Consider the following 14147-nt stretch of genomic DNA (forward strand, 5'->3'; position numbering starts at 1 on the left):
AGCCTACGCGCCTAGAGCCCATGTTCCAAAACAAGAGAAGCCACCGCAATGAGAAGCCTGTGCACCGCAATGAAGAGCAGCCCCCGCTCGCTGCAACTAGAGAAAGCCTGTGCAGAGCAATGAAGACCCAACGCAGCCAAGATATAAATAAATCAATTAATTAAAAAAAAGATTTCGCATGAGTTCTGCCTACAAGCGGCAGTCTCCAGCTTTTAAGTATTGTTGTGTTACATAATAGCAGCATGTTGGTGTGTGTTTCTTAGTCTGGTTTCTCTGGGGAGCAGCCGAGACTCATTTGCCCCTTTCCCTCGGTCTAGATGACAGCGCTTCTGCCGCCAGTAGCATGGAGGTGACAGACCGCATCGCCTCCCTGGAGCAGAAGGTCCAGATGCAGGAAGACGACATCCAGCTGCTCAAGTCGGCTCTGGCCGATGTGGTTCGGCGGCTGAACATCACCGAGGAACAGCAGGCCGTGCTCAACAGGAAAGGACCTACCAAAGGTGGGCATCCGAGACTCACGGGAACCGGGCTCGTGGCACACTCTTGTTTTGTCCTTTCATTCTGAGTATCCTTATTTGTTAATTTGATTGAAGTAGAGCTGATTTAGTGTTGTCTTAGTTTCAGGTGTACAGCAAAGTGATTCAGTTGTACATACCTGTATATCTTATTTCTTTCAGATTCTTTCCCCTTATAGGTTATTATAGAATATTGAATACAGTTCCCCGTGCTATACAGTAGGTCCTTGTTGGTTATCTATTTTATATACAGTAGTGAGTCTGTGTTAATCCCAACCTCCTAATTTATCCCTCCCCCTCCTTCCCCCTTAGGTAACCATAAGTTTGTTTTCTATGTCTGTGGGTCTATTTCTATTTTGTAAAGAAGTTCATTTGTATCATTTTTTTTAGATTCCACATAGCAGTGATATCATATGATATTCATCCTTCTTTGGCTTACTTCACTTAGTATGATAATCTCTAGGTCCATCCATATTGCTGAAAATGGCATTATTTCATTCCTTTTTTATGACTGAGTAGTATTCCATTTATATATATATACCACATCTTCTTTATCCACTCCTCTGTCGATGGACACTTAGGTTGCTTGCACGTCTTGGCTATTGTAAATAGTGCTGCAGTGAATATAGGGGTGCACATATCTTTTCGAATTAAGGTTTTCTCTGGATATATGCCCAGGAGTGGAATTGATGGATCACATGGTAGCTCACTGCAGATTCTTGCTCCAGCAAATATGTTGCTGTCTTAATATTGACAGACAACCCAAGCTTAGAAAAACAGTGAAGCAGTCTTAGGATTGTTGAAATCATCACACAAAGTGTGACAGTATTTTTTGGCTGGACGTTGGTGAATTGTAGCCCAGTGGTGCACAGTTGTAGGTGGCCAGTAAATGCTGGTTGAGTCGAGGAAGGAATGTCCACAGTGGACCAGAGAACAGTCATTTATCCAGACTCTCTGGGATAGAGAGAGCTTGCAAAACAAAACCAAAAACCAAAGCAAACACAATTCTTTGGGCCCCTGTGGAGGCTGTTTCACCTAGAAACTTTCGGTGACTCTCATCTCTTTCTCTGTCCTCAGTTTAAAGATTTTTATTTTATTTATTTAGTTCTTTGGCTGCGTTGGGTCTTCATTGCGGTGCATGGGCTTCTCATTGCGGTGGCTTCTCTTGTTGTGGAGCATGGGCTGGAGGCGTGTAGGCTTCAGTAGTTGTGGCACTCGGGCTCAGTAGTTGTGGCTTGCAGGCTCTAGAGCACAGGCTCAGTAGTTGTGGCGCACAGGCTTAGTTGCTCCGCGGCATGTGGGATCTTCCCAGACCAGGGCTCGGACCTGTGTCCCCTGCATTGACAGGCGGATTCTTAACCACTGTGCCACCAGGGAAGCCTGTCCTCAGTTTACACTGTTGTCCAGTTCAGCACAGCAAACACTTACTTGATCACATGCCACATGTGAAGCTCTGAGTTGAGGACTGGGACCCAGAGGCGGGCAGGCCCCTCCCTGATTTGCTCAGAACCCTGAAGCTCATCACCAACTTTCCCTCCACCTTCTAGTGAGTAAGCTCATTTGGGGCAAAGCCTCCTGTTTTTTTAAAATCCCTTTTTCTTTTGTCCAGAAGATCATAGCCTACCACAGAATTCTATACCTATAAATAGTGGATTTCTGGCACATTTAAATCACCATTTCATTTCCCAGTGGTGCCTGGGAACAAAACAAAAAGCAATATTTGTGCTTTAAATAACTTTGTAGTGACCCTCTTCTTACAATTTTGGAAATAAAACACCTCGTAAAAGCTTCTCTCCTCCTAGTTAGTGCCCTGACATCTGCTTTCAACCGATATGCATTGCTCATCTTTTGCCAGAACGGCTTTTCCTCATGGCTAACTCTAGAAAACAGAATTCATCTTGGCTGTAAAATTCCTTTAGTTAAAACATTTTGAGTCTGCGGCATGTAAATGTCCCCTTAAAATTAACTTTCTTATTTTGCTTGGATTTAACAAATTATTTCACAGTTACCATCTTTTCCTTGGAGTCAAGAGAGGGTACTGTCTTGATGTTGCATATGTTAGTTTTTTCTCTGGTCTTGGATACATTTTCACACGTTTATGGAAAGAAATCTATTTCCTTGTCCTTCAGGATAATTATCACCAGCTCCATGTGAGATATACACACTGGGTGATGTCTACATTTTGAATAATCTTTTTAAATAATCTTTTTCTCCCAAGTTACAAAGCAATTAGGGTGTTTTAAATAGAAACCAGGTTATTCTAGGTATTCTTGACCTACTCGGCTTTCCAAAAATAAATCTGATGACTACCTATCCTAAAGGGTACATTTGAAGTCGTTGCTTTATATACAACTTCAGGCTTCTAAAACTTCTATTTTTAGAAAAAGGAGGGGGGAAAATAATACAAGGGGACAGCCCAGGAGTTTTATTTTCTTGATTGAGAGTAAAGTTTGAATTTTGGAAACTTATAACTTTTTTTCATAGTTAGATCTGATGTTTCTTTATAACATTATTTTCAAAGGTGAAAATAAACCAAAGCACGAGAGCCAAAGTCACACCAAGAAACAGAAAAAAGATTGTAAGAAAGCTGGTGAGCGGAATGCCCTGAATTCAGTGGGCTGTGGGTCTCCCTACTTCATATGCAGTTAGAGGGTGGTGGGAGCAGAGGGGAGAAGGGGGAGTGATTCCATAAGAAGCCCTGGGTCACTGCTTCTCTTTCAGAGAGTGCCATGTTGGCACGGTATGTGCACCTCTATCTGGACAGCTGCACTCCATAGCTGTGGCTTAGTTAGGGGATATTTAGACAAGACGGCTTTGAGACAAACCTCCTTTGGTTCTTAGAAGGCCACATTATTATTATCATTTGTCATTCTTTGGGATTGCCATCCTAATACAGGCTTGAAGTAGCCTGGACACATGGCATTCTAATTTTTAGATATGAAATGATTTTTTCCCCCAAGGTTAATTGTCAGAAGCTTAGGGCTCAGTGTTTTGAGCTTCTGGTACACATCTTTGTGCTGTTTGCCCAGTGACAGGGACGGCTGTGCCACAGAGAAACAGGCTGCCTTGGAAGGCAGTGAGCATCCATGGGGGTCAGCTTAAAGGAAGTGCATGGTGAGCACAGCATCCCCTCTGCAGCCATCCTGAACCGTTAGACTGCAGAGTCCACTCACTGGCCTTAGTAATTGCCTGGGAGACCACGGATAATAACTCTTATCCTTTTCACGATGGTACTTCACTTATTTGAAGAAAGGCGTTCTGACATCTAAACTTTGACTTACTTTATCATCATTCTTCATGTGACTTAACTAGTACACCAATGAGAACTGCAGTCTCATGAAGATAATTCACTAACAGATCAAGTTCAAGGCCTCCTGAAACAGAGGAAAGATTGTGGCCAACGCTGTAAAATGCGAGGCCTGTGGACACACAGTTTATAGAGACAGAGTTATGTCTCAGACTCTACCTTTTCTTGGTAACCTTTTTCTGTCCCCGGGATTGGCTTTTTGTGCTAATTTTCCGCCTCTTTTTAACCCAGTGATACTGCCCTGGATTCTAGGATTGCTATTCTCCTTTTCCTTTGCTTTTGTTATTTAAAAAAAAAAGAGACATATGAAGAACTTGTTGCCTTGTCATGCATCTCGACTGTAGAGAAGCTCAGCCTGCAAAGTTTGCTTTGTTCAGGTGGGATTTACTTTCAGGTAGGAAGATTCGTGATGTTCTAACTATACTGAGCTTGGGCTACCATACAGTGGAGAAAAGCGAATCAAATCGTTTCTGGAGGCCAGTACTCTTAAAATTCTTGCTGATATTAAAGTTTTTTCAGTATTGTGGTTGGACTGGGGGCACAGAGTGCAGTGAACAGACACCATTATTTTGCTATTCTGAGTGTAAATACAGAAAATCGTGTGATGAACAAGGGAGTTCCTTGCAGAATTACGTATATTGGAGAAAAATTGTGTAGGAAACAATTGAGCAAAAGCAAGCAATAGGGGCATGGCCAGAAAACTGTGGATCCTCGTATGATGGAAAGCCACGTAATCTTTAAAAATGTTTGTGTTCCCGGTAACAACAGGAAAGGTGCTTGTGTATTATATGAAAAGGCAGAATCAGGATATAAAACTGGATATGTTGTATTTTTCAACTAAATAGACAAAATCTATGCAAAGAAGAATGGAGAGAAGTATACCAAGAGTTATCTTTCTTTTTTTCTGAGTGGGAGGATGATGCTTTTTTTCTTTTTTATACTTTTACTTCATTTCTAAATGTTCTTTGGTGTGGATTCTTTAATAAGCAGAAGGAATTTGTGTTTTAAAAATGACTCCTTTCTTACCACCGGAGCTGATCTTCACTGCACCAAGGTCAATAGCAGAGCTCAGAGCAAATGTCCGGAAGCTGGAGCGTGCTCACGTGTGTTCTCAAGAAGACAAGGAGGGCCTTCCCTGGTGGCGCAGGGGTTAAGAATCTGCCTGCCAATGCAGAAGGCACGGGTTCGATCCCTGGTCTGGGAAGATCCCACATGCCACGGAGCAACTAAGCCTGTGCGCCACAACTACTGAGCCTGCGCTCTGGAGCCCACAAGCCACAACTACTGAGCCCGCATGCCACAACTACTGAAGAGCCCATGCTCCACAGCAAGAGAAGCCCCTGCAATGAGAAGCCCACGCACCGCAACGAAGAGCAGTCCCCGCTCGCCACAGCTAGAGAGAGCCTGCGCACAGCAATGAAGACCCAATGCAGCCAAAAATAAATAAAATAAATAATTTTTTTTTTAAAAAGAAGAGAAGGAATCATGGTGTGGAGTTAAATTCATAATAGATCCATTGTAGACATGCACGGCTAATTTCCATTTCAGTGCTAGGGGAGTGTTACAGGATTTCAGTGTAAAATGTAGTTTAAAATACAGTCATTGTCCCATGTATGTGGGGATGGTCTGCTTCACTATGCATTAACCAGCAAGAGTTCCTGTTTCTCATTTTAGATTTTGCTTGGGAGTTCAGACTGTCTTTGGAAGCTTGCCTTTTAAAAAACTTGAATGCACCTTTTGCAAACTTTTCTGTTCTTTATATAACCACTGTAAAGCAATTATAACAATTATAATTATATATTATATAATTATATATATATTATATATATAATTATATATATTATATAATTTTATATATTATATAATTATATATTATATAATTATATATATTAATTATATATATAACAATTATAATTATATATATATATATTATAACATCTTTATTGGAGTATAATTGCTTAATTAACAGATCGGAGAGTGAATAAATATAAGCAAAAACCTTCGGCTGGAGATGCTGACAAGCAAGACAGGCCCATTGTTCCAGGACATCAAAATCTGGTCTCAGAATTTAGTCTCTGCAACTGGTGTTGAAAGCTGACTGCAGGTTGTCTTTAAGTAGCCTCTGCTACATTAACACTTAACCCTGATAGTCATAATAATTCTTGTAGCTACCATTTATTAATTGGGTGGGTACAGGCCTTTGCAATAGATATTTTGTATGTATTAGCTCATTTCACCTCTCCACAACCCTTTGAGGTAGGTATTATTGTGCCCATTTTACAGATGAGAAAGCAGCCTCTAGGAGATGGAATAATTTGCCCCAGGTTACACAGCTGTTTAGGGAAAATCTGGGACTAGACCCTAAGGCCTGGCTGAACATACGTTCTTTCTGCCATCTGTGTTGCTTGGCTGTGCATGTGCCTCTTAGCAGTATTATTTAAATTAGCATTATTCAAATCAAACCAAATATTTAAGAAATGAATAAGTATATACTTGAAATGAGTTTTTTTTCAAGGTTTAACTTGATTTGCAAAGTGTCCCAAATACAACAAATCATATTCAGCATATAATTGTATAAAATATTGTGTCATAGTCCTTTCACAAATTTTATTAGCTAGGTGCAACTAACAAACGAAAAAATTTTAAGTTCTTTGCAGTGAATGAGATTAATGAATATTTAACTTAGTTCTTTATCCTGGTTAACCAAATTAGCAATTTTTCCCTCTCTCTCGTCTACTGTGCTTTCTCCTTACAAATTGGTTAATTACAGAAAATAACTTGTGCTTTCTTTTAGACAGAACATGCTATAGTTTCTTCCATTTTCCTCTTTAATTGCCTTCCCCAGTTTAAATAGGTGTTCGTTAGTGATTTATAGAAAAGGCTTGGTAGATATATTCAGTTTTTCAGAGACTGAGAAAGATTATTTTTAAACTTTGTATTATGAAAATGTTGAAATGCATATAAAAGTAGAAAAAAGTGGGCATGTGTCACTCCCTATGGGTGGTCTTTTGTTTTACAAATAATTGGCCTTGTGTGTATGGCATTTTTAATTTTTGCCAGTATATCTTTTTTTTTTAACATCTTTATTGGAGTATAATTGCTTTACAGTGGTGTGTTTCTGCTTTATAACAAAGTGAATCAGTTATACATATACATATGTTCCCATATCTCTTCCCTCTTGCGTCTCCCTTCCTCCCACCCTCCCTATCCCACCCCTCTAGGTGGTCACAAAGCACCGAGCTGATCTCCCTGTGCTATGCGGCTGCTTCCCACTAGCTATCTATTTTACGTTTGGTAGTGTATATATGTCCATGCCACTCTCTCACTTTGTCCCAGCTTACCCTTCCCCCTCCCCATATCCTCAAGTCCATTCTCTAGTAGGTCTGTGTCTTTATTCCCGTCTTACCCCTAGGTTCTTCATGACCTTTTTTTTTTTCCTTAGGTTCCATATATATGTGTTACCATACGGTATTTCTTTTTCTCTTTCTGACTTACTTCACTCTGTATGACAGACTCTAGGTCCATCCACCTCACTACAAATATCTCAATTTCGTTTCTTTTTATTTGGCAGTATATCTTTAGGATAGGTTCCTGGAAGTGGGATTGCTGGATCCAAGGATAAATGCATTTGTAATATTGCTAGGTATCAGTGACGGGAACCTTCCCCAGCACATAAGTAATTATCTACTTTGTCGGACAATTTAGCAAAAGCAAGTTGCCTTCTCCAGTTCCAAATATAGACATCTTTTCAATTTCGAAGTAGATAATTAGGAATTCTGGGTTCATAATGGGCAGGTGTGTTAAAGTTAAACTTTGAATTTCTACACATACTCACATACATGGTCATGCTTTGCATAATTAAATTTATTGTGAAACCTAATGGAAAGCTTTACTTATCCAATATTGCACACTGAGTTATTAATGTGATGTAACTTAAAAGGATTTCTTCCTCTTTAGATTATGACAGTATCGTAATAATAAGCATTAGTAGATTTGACTTCCTGTACTTGAATTTCTACATTTACATCAACTGTAGTTTTAGAAATATATTGCCACAGACAGTACTTCATGGAAGTCTGAGTATTCCAATCCTCCCATTTAGAAAGATGAAACCTTTTTATTTCAGGCATATTTGTGAACGCTTTAGACCTGAGATTCTGAATACCTTTGTTAGAGATTTTTTTTTTAAGATTTTTTTGATGTGGACCATTTTTAAAGTCTTTATTGAATTTGTTACAATATTGCTTCCGCTTTATGTTTTTTGGGGTTTTTTCGCCACGAGGCAGGTGGAATCTCAGCTCCCTGACCAGGGATCGAATCCGCACCCCCGGCACTGGAAGGCGAAGTCTTAACCACTGGACTGCCGGGGATGTCCCATGTTAGAGATTTTCAGTTCCCAACTCTGGAGTCTTTTTTTTTTTTGTGGTACGCGGACCTCTCACTGTTGTGGCCTCTCCCGTTGCGGAGCACAGGCTCCGGACGCACAGGCTCAGCGGCCATGGCTCATGGGCCCAGCTGCTCCGCGGCATGTGGGATCTTCCCAGACCGGGGCACGAACCCGCATCCCCTGCATCGGCAGGCGGACTCTCAACCACTGCGCCACAAGGGAAGCCCTGGAGTCATTTTTCAGGGATGTTAACTCGAGGTAGTTTATGGGGACCTTATACTAAATAGTACGCACGGTAACAGGAAACTGGGGGCCATGAACACTGTGCATGTGACCGCATCTGTCCCTCTGACGAGGCCTGTCCACTTCAGTGGCTCCTCTCCTTCACTTCTGGTGGGTTGGTGGGTCTAAGGGAACTTACGCGGTGTGAAAAGTCCCACAGAAACTTGGGTGTTTCTCTCCTGAATGCTCTTCTCACATGAATTAGGATCATAGATTTCAGAGCACGAAGAGCCACCCTTAGAGCATTTATAGACTGAAGTCTTTCCTTTATGGGATAGGGAAATGGGGCCCAGAGGGCCTTGCCTGCAGTCGCACTGCCAGTCGAGGACACACTGGAATTCGCGCCCTGGCCCCCGACTCCCAGACCTGAGCTCCTTCTGCACTCTCCTCCCCGCTCTCACTTTGCCTGGGCATGAGGAGGAAAGCAACCGTTTGGGGCATGAGAACTGTCTGGGGTCTTCCTCGACCCCTCCGTGTGTGTGCAGGATGCAGTGGGGACACTCACTGGACCTGATTCTGCCCCAGGCACCTTTACTCATAACTGAAATCCTGCATTTAATTCTTCTCACATTGTATTCAAGATACGAGATTGCATCCCAGTGTCCAAAACAGAGCATTTCATCATCTGGGTGTGGCCGTGGGGTAATAGCTACCACCTTTTACGAGCTGCTACATGCAGGGCACTATGCAGCTTGCCACTCCTCATTCCAAAACCTCACAGCAGCCCTGCAAGGTGGGCACTGTTATCCTATTTTACAAAGAAGCTGAGGCTTGGAAAGGTGACTTGCCCAAGTCTATGTAGTAAAGCCGAGTTGAGAATGGGTAGGTCCTAACTCAAGACTCTTTGCCCTTTATTCCTCTGTGCTCCTCCAGCCATCCCGATATCCCTTCCAATGAATGCATTCTAAACACATATCATGTATCACTCATTCTCCTTTTATTTTGAGAAATTCTCCTTTCAGTGCTATGTATCTATGTTTTGCCCCTAAGAACAATTAAAATAATTATTTTTAAAAAATCTTTTATGAACTGGAAGAATGTCTCATATCTTGGTATCACCTCAAAGCCAGGGATCCATTTATCTTAGCACCTGATAAGCAGGAAATTGTGTTTGAACCTTCCCTGTTGCTGTTTCTCTTCTGCAGTTTCTGAGATCGCTTGTCTGAAAAGTGACTCATTATGGCTGTTCTTGTGTCCTGCTATCCTCATGATCCAAGCTAGTACCTGTTGAGATTGGACATTAGGAGATACTGTTTTCTTCCAAAACTTTTCTTTATGGTGGCAACATTTTTTCCTTGAGTGGCTAATCATGTTTAGATATGGAAAGTTTATTTGTGTCCTATTTTAGATTCCTCATATAAGTGTAATCATATGGTATTCGTCTTTCTCTGTCTGATTTACTTCACTTAGTATGATCATCTCTAGTTCCATCCATGTAGCTGCAAATGCCATTATTTCATTCTTTTGTATGGCTGAGTAGTATTCCATTATATGTACATATATACACATGGGCTTCTTAAAAGGACACAAACCATTGGATTCAGGGCCCCCCCAAATCCAGTATGACCTCGTCTTAACCAATTACATCTTCAAAGACACTGTTTCCCAAAAAGGTCACATTCTGAGGTTCTGGGTGGACGTGAATTTCGGGGAGGACACTAACACAGTACATGTATTTTTTAAAAAAAAGACAGAATGGAGACTGAAATGGTGGGTGAAGTAGAAAGAGGAGATAGAGGTGAGGTGAGGATGGCATTTCTTCCTACTTGGGAAGGGTTCTGTCCCGACAGAGAGTGGACCTCAGCTCGGGGAGCATATCGTGTGTGTTAGGAAAGATTCAGGATCTCTGTTTTGGAACTGTGGTATTTTCACTGTGGAATATTAGCTCTGAGCACTGGTCTAGGGCCTTGGCTGGAGCAGGTGTTCAGGGGAGGAGGAAAGAGAGAGCTTGGAGAGAGTGGAGCAGGGTGTTCTGCTCTGGCTGGAGGGGCCTGACTGTGGCTTTTTTTTTTTTTTTTTTTTTGCGGTACATCGGCCTCTCACTGTTGGGGCCTCTCCCCCTGTGGACCACAGGCTCCAGAGGCGCAGGCTCAGCGGCCATAGCTCACGGGCCCAGCCACTCCGCAGCATGTGGGATCTTCCCGGACCGGGGCACGAACCCGTGTCCCCTGCATCGTCAGGCGGACTCCCCACCACTGCGCCACCAGGGAAGCCCCTGACTGTGGCTTTTTAAACTCTCTTTCACAATTAAAGAAAAAAGGTAGTCTGGCCCTCAGCTTTAGGGACTGAAAAGTTTCCGTATATTAAAATTTTGACATTCTAGGCAGTTTTGTCACTGGTCGTGTTTTTAAGAGCCTGCACTGAGGTAGATTTAATTCTGGGATGAACAAAATAAATTCTGCTAGCATTTTAAAATAAACTTTTAATTTTAGAGTAGTTTTAGATTTACAGAAACGTTGCAGGCAGAACACAGACGGTTCCCGTATCTCCTGCACCCGGTTTCCCCTACTGTTTACATCTTATATTAGCATGGCGCGTTTGTCACACTAATGGGATGGTATTGATACATTATTATCAGTCAAGGGGCGTACTTTATTCAGATTTCCTTAGTTTATCCCTTATGTCCTTTTTTGGTCCCAGGATCCCATTTGGGATTACATTTAGTCATGAGGCCTCCTTAGGCTCCTCTGAACTGCCAGTTTCTCAGATTTTCCTTGCTCTTGATGACCTTGACAGTTCTGAGGAGGAGTACTGCTTAGGTCATCCATTGACTGTCCTTCAATTTGGGTTTGTCTGACGTTTTTCTCATGATCAGACTAGGGGTGGGCTTAGGGAGGAAGACCACAGAGGTAAGGTGCCCTTCTCATCACATCTACCAAGGATGTGTACTGTGAACATGACTTGCCACTGGTGATGTTGACCTTGATCACCTGAGACGTGTTTGTCAGGTTTCTCCTTCTCGCCACACCTCCGCACCGCATGGTTTAGAAGGAAGTCACTACGCACAGCCCACACGGAAGGAGTGGAGAATATGCTCCACCGTCTCAAGGACAAAGTGTCTACATAAATTATTCAGAATTCTTCTGCCTGGGAATTTGTTCTCCTCATGTATTTATTCCATCACGTATTTATATCAATGTGGACCTGTGGATATTTATTTGATAGTTGGGGGTATAATCCAGTACTGCTTTACTTATTCTGTTGCTTACATTGTTGCGGCTTTGGCTCTTGCCATTGGCTCCTGGGTCCCTTAGCCACACCCCCGTCAGTGTGGGTTCTGTGAGCACTTCCTTACTTTCTGGCGCCATAAGATGGTCCAGGCTCATGTTGGATGTGCCCTGTCTCAGCCCTGGATTCAGGTGCTTCCCCAAGGAGCCCTGGTTCCTTTTGCTGTAGAATGGTATTAGAAACCCAGGTTTGGGCCCCGGGTCTCTCAGCAGAGAGAGCTGGGACATAGATGTGTTTATACAACACGTGTACGCAGACTTACCTATAATTACGTCTCTGTGTGTCTCTGTCTCTGTTAAGCTAGGCATGAGTTCACACTGATGTCGCCTCTTCTCCATTCCACCTGGTTCATTCTAGCCTTCCCCCCTTGCTGGTCTGTAACCTCCCTCTCCAACATTGAGAAGCCTGGCTCCTACCATACGGCCCTGTGGAAAACAACTTTACCAACTAGAATACAGTGCTTATGTGCAGTTCCTCTTGTAGTCTCCCAGTCTCTGCTCATTACCAGAATTACTTTGTCTGCACCTTTCCTCTCCACGCCCTTCCGTGAGGTTATGTTGCATGTTTGTAATGTGGTTAGATTCTTTTGTCACAGTCTGCATTCCGCCATGGGATTCCCCCATCTCCTTACTGACTATTATTGTATTTGCATGTATTAAGGTTCACTTTTTGTGCTGTAAGAGTCTGTGGGTTTTGACAAATGCATAGCATCACACATCCACCACTACGATATCACACAGAATAGCTTTACCACCCTGAAGAATCTCTGTGCTTCACCTAGTGACACCACCCCCAGTCTCTGGCAACCACTGATCCACTTTGTCTCTATAGTTTAACCTTTTGTAGAATGTCATTTTATTTATTTATTTATTTACTTATTTTTATTTTATTTAAAAAAAATTTTTTTTGCGGTACGCAGGCCTCTCACTGTTGTGGCCTCTCCCGTTGCGGAGCACAGACTCCAGATGCGCAGGCTCAGCGGCCATGGCTCACGGGCCCAGCCGCTCTGCGGCATGTGGGATCCTCCCGGACCGGAGCACAAACCCGCGTCCCCTGCATCGGCAGGCGGACTCTCAACCACTGCGCCACCAGGGAAGCCCCTAGAATGTCATTTTAAATGGAATCTTGCAGTATATAGCCTCTCAGACTGGCTCCTTTCACTTGGCAATGTGGATTTAAGACTCAACCATGGTTGTGTGGATTGGTTCATTCCTGTTATCCCTGAATCCTATTCCATGGCCTGGATGGACCACAGTTTGTTTATCCGTCACCAATTGAAGGACATCGTGGTTGCTTCCAGTTTTCACAGTTATAAATAAGGCTGCTATAAATATTAAATGAAAGTTTTGTGTAGACATAAGTTTTCAAATCATTTGGGTTAATACTTAGTGTAAGCACAATTACTGGATCCTATGATAAAATTTATAAGCCTCAACTTTGTAAGAAACTGCCAAACTGTCTTCCAAAGTGGCTGTACCATTTTGCATTCCCACCAGCAATGAAGGAGAGTTCCTATTGCTCTGCATCCTGGCCAGCAGTTGGTATGTTTTCTGTGTTTTGGATTTTAGCCATCCTAATAGGTGTAATAGAGATATCTCATTATTGTTTTAATTTGCATTTCCCTAATGATAAAAGATGTTGAGCATCTTTTCATATGCTTATTTGCCATCTGTATATATCCTTTGGTGAGGTTTCTGTTCAGATCTTTTGCCCATGTTTTTAATTGGGCTATTCATTTTCTTATTGTTGAATTTTAAGAGTTCTTTTTATATTCTGTATACAAGTCCTTTATCAGATATGTGATTTGAAAATATTTCCCCCAGTCTATAAATTGTCTTTTCATCCTCCTAATGATGTCTTTTACAGAGCAAAAGTGTTTTTGTTGTTTTTGTTGTTTTAATTTTAATGAGGTCCAAGCTATCAATTTTTCCTTTCATGGATGTGCTTTTGGTATTGTATCTAAAAACCCATCACCAAACCCAAGGTCACACAGATTTTTCTCCTATATTTTCATCTAGAAGTTTTATAGTTTTGCACTTCACACATAGGCCCGTGTTCCCTTCTGAGTTAATTTTTGTGTAAGGCCTGAGGTTGGTGTCTGGGTTCATTGTTTCAGCACCATTGTTGAAAAGCTCCATTGTCTTTGCACCTTTGTCGATTCTGCTGGCATTTGAAATGGACGTCCTTTTTCTTTCTACATTATCTTAAGTCCTGTAAGGAGTTCCCTTGAAAAGGCGAAAGTTCTGATTGCCTTTTCTGCTTGTCTTACAGCAAGACCACTGGTGCAGACCTTGCCTTTAAGAACCACCGTCAACAACGGCACTGTGGTACCAAAGAAAGCCAGTGGCTCCCTGCCAGCCCCCTCGGGGGCCAGGAAAGAAACCGCTGTACCTGCCACAGCCAAAAGGTAGGCAAGAAGCTCCTTACA

At 42.2% G+C, this 14147-nt stretch overlaps 1 protein-coding gene across 5 annotated transcripts in view; it reads left to right on the forward strand.

Annotated features, from left to right (window-relative positions):
* Positions 1-14147, forward strand: part of EML1 (EMAP like 1) — a 142604-nt gene that overhangs the window by 61086 nt on the left and 67371 nt on the right. For 4 of the 5 annotated variants that reach the window (XM_081228156.1, XM_081228152.1, XM_081228153.1 and 1 more), the window contains exons 2-3: positions 318-500; positions 13991-14126. In XM_081228156.1, coding sequence (XP_081084282.1) covers positions 318-500; positions 13991-14126 — 319 coding nt within the window. The remainder of the gene's footprint in view (positions 1-317; positions 501-13990; positions 14127-14147) is intronic. The other variant, XM_081228155.1, reaches the window with a different exon arrangement.

Source organism: Mesoplodon bidens (genome assembly GCF_964165515.1).
Source record: "Mesoplodon bidens genome assembly, chromosome: 3".
Lineage (NCBI taxonomy): Eukaryota > Metazoa > Chordata > Mammalia > Artiodactyla > Ziphiidae > Mesoplodon > Mesoplodon bidens.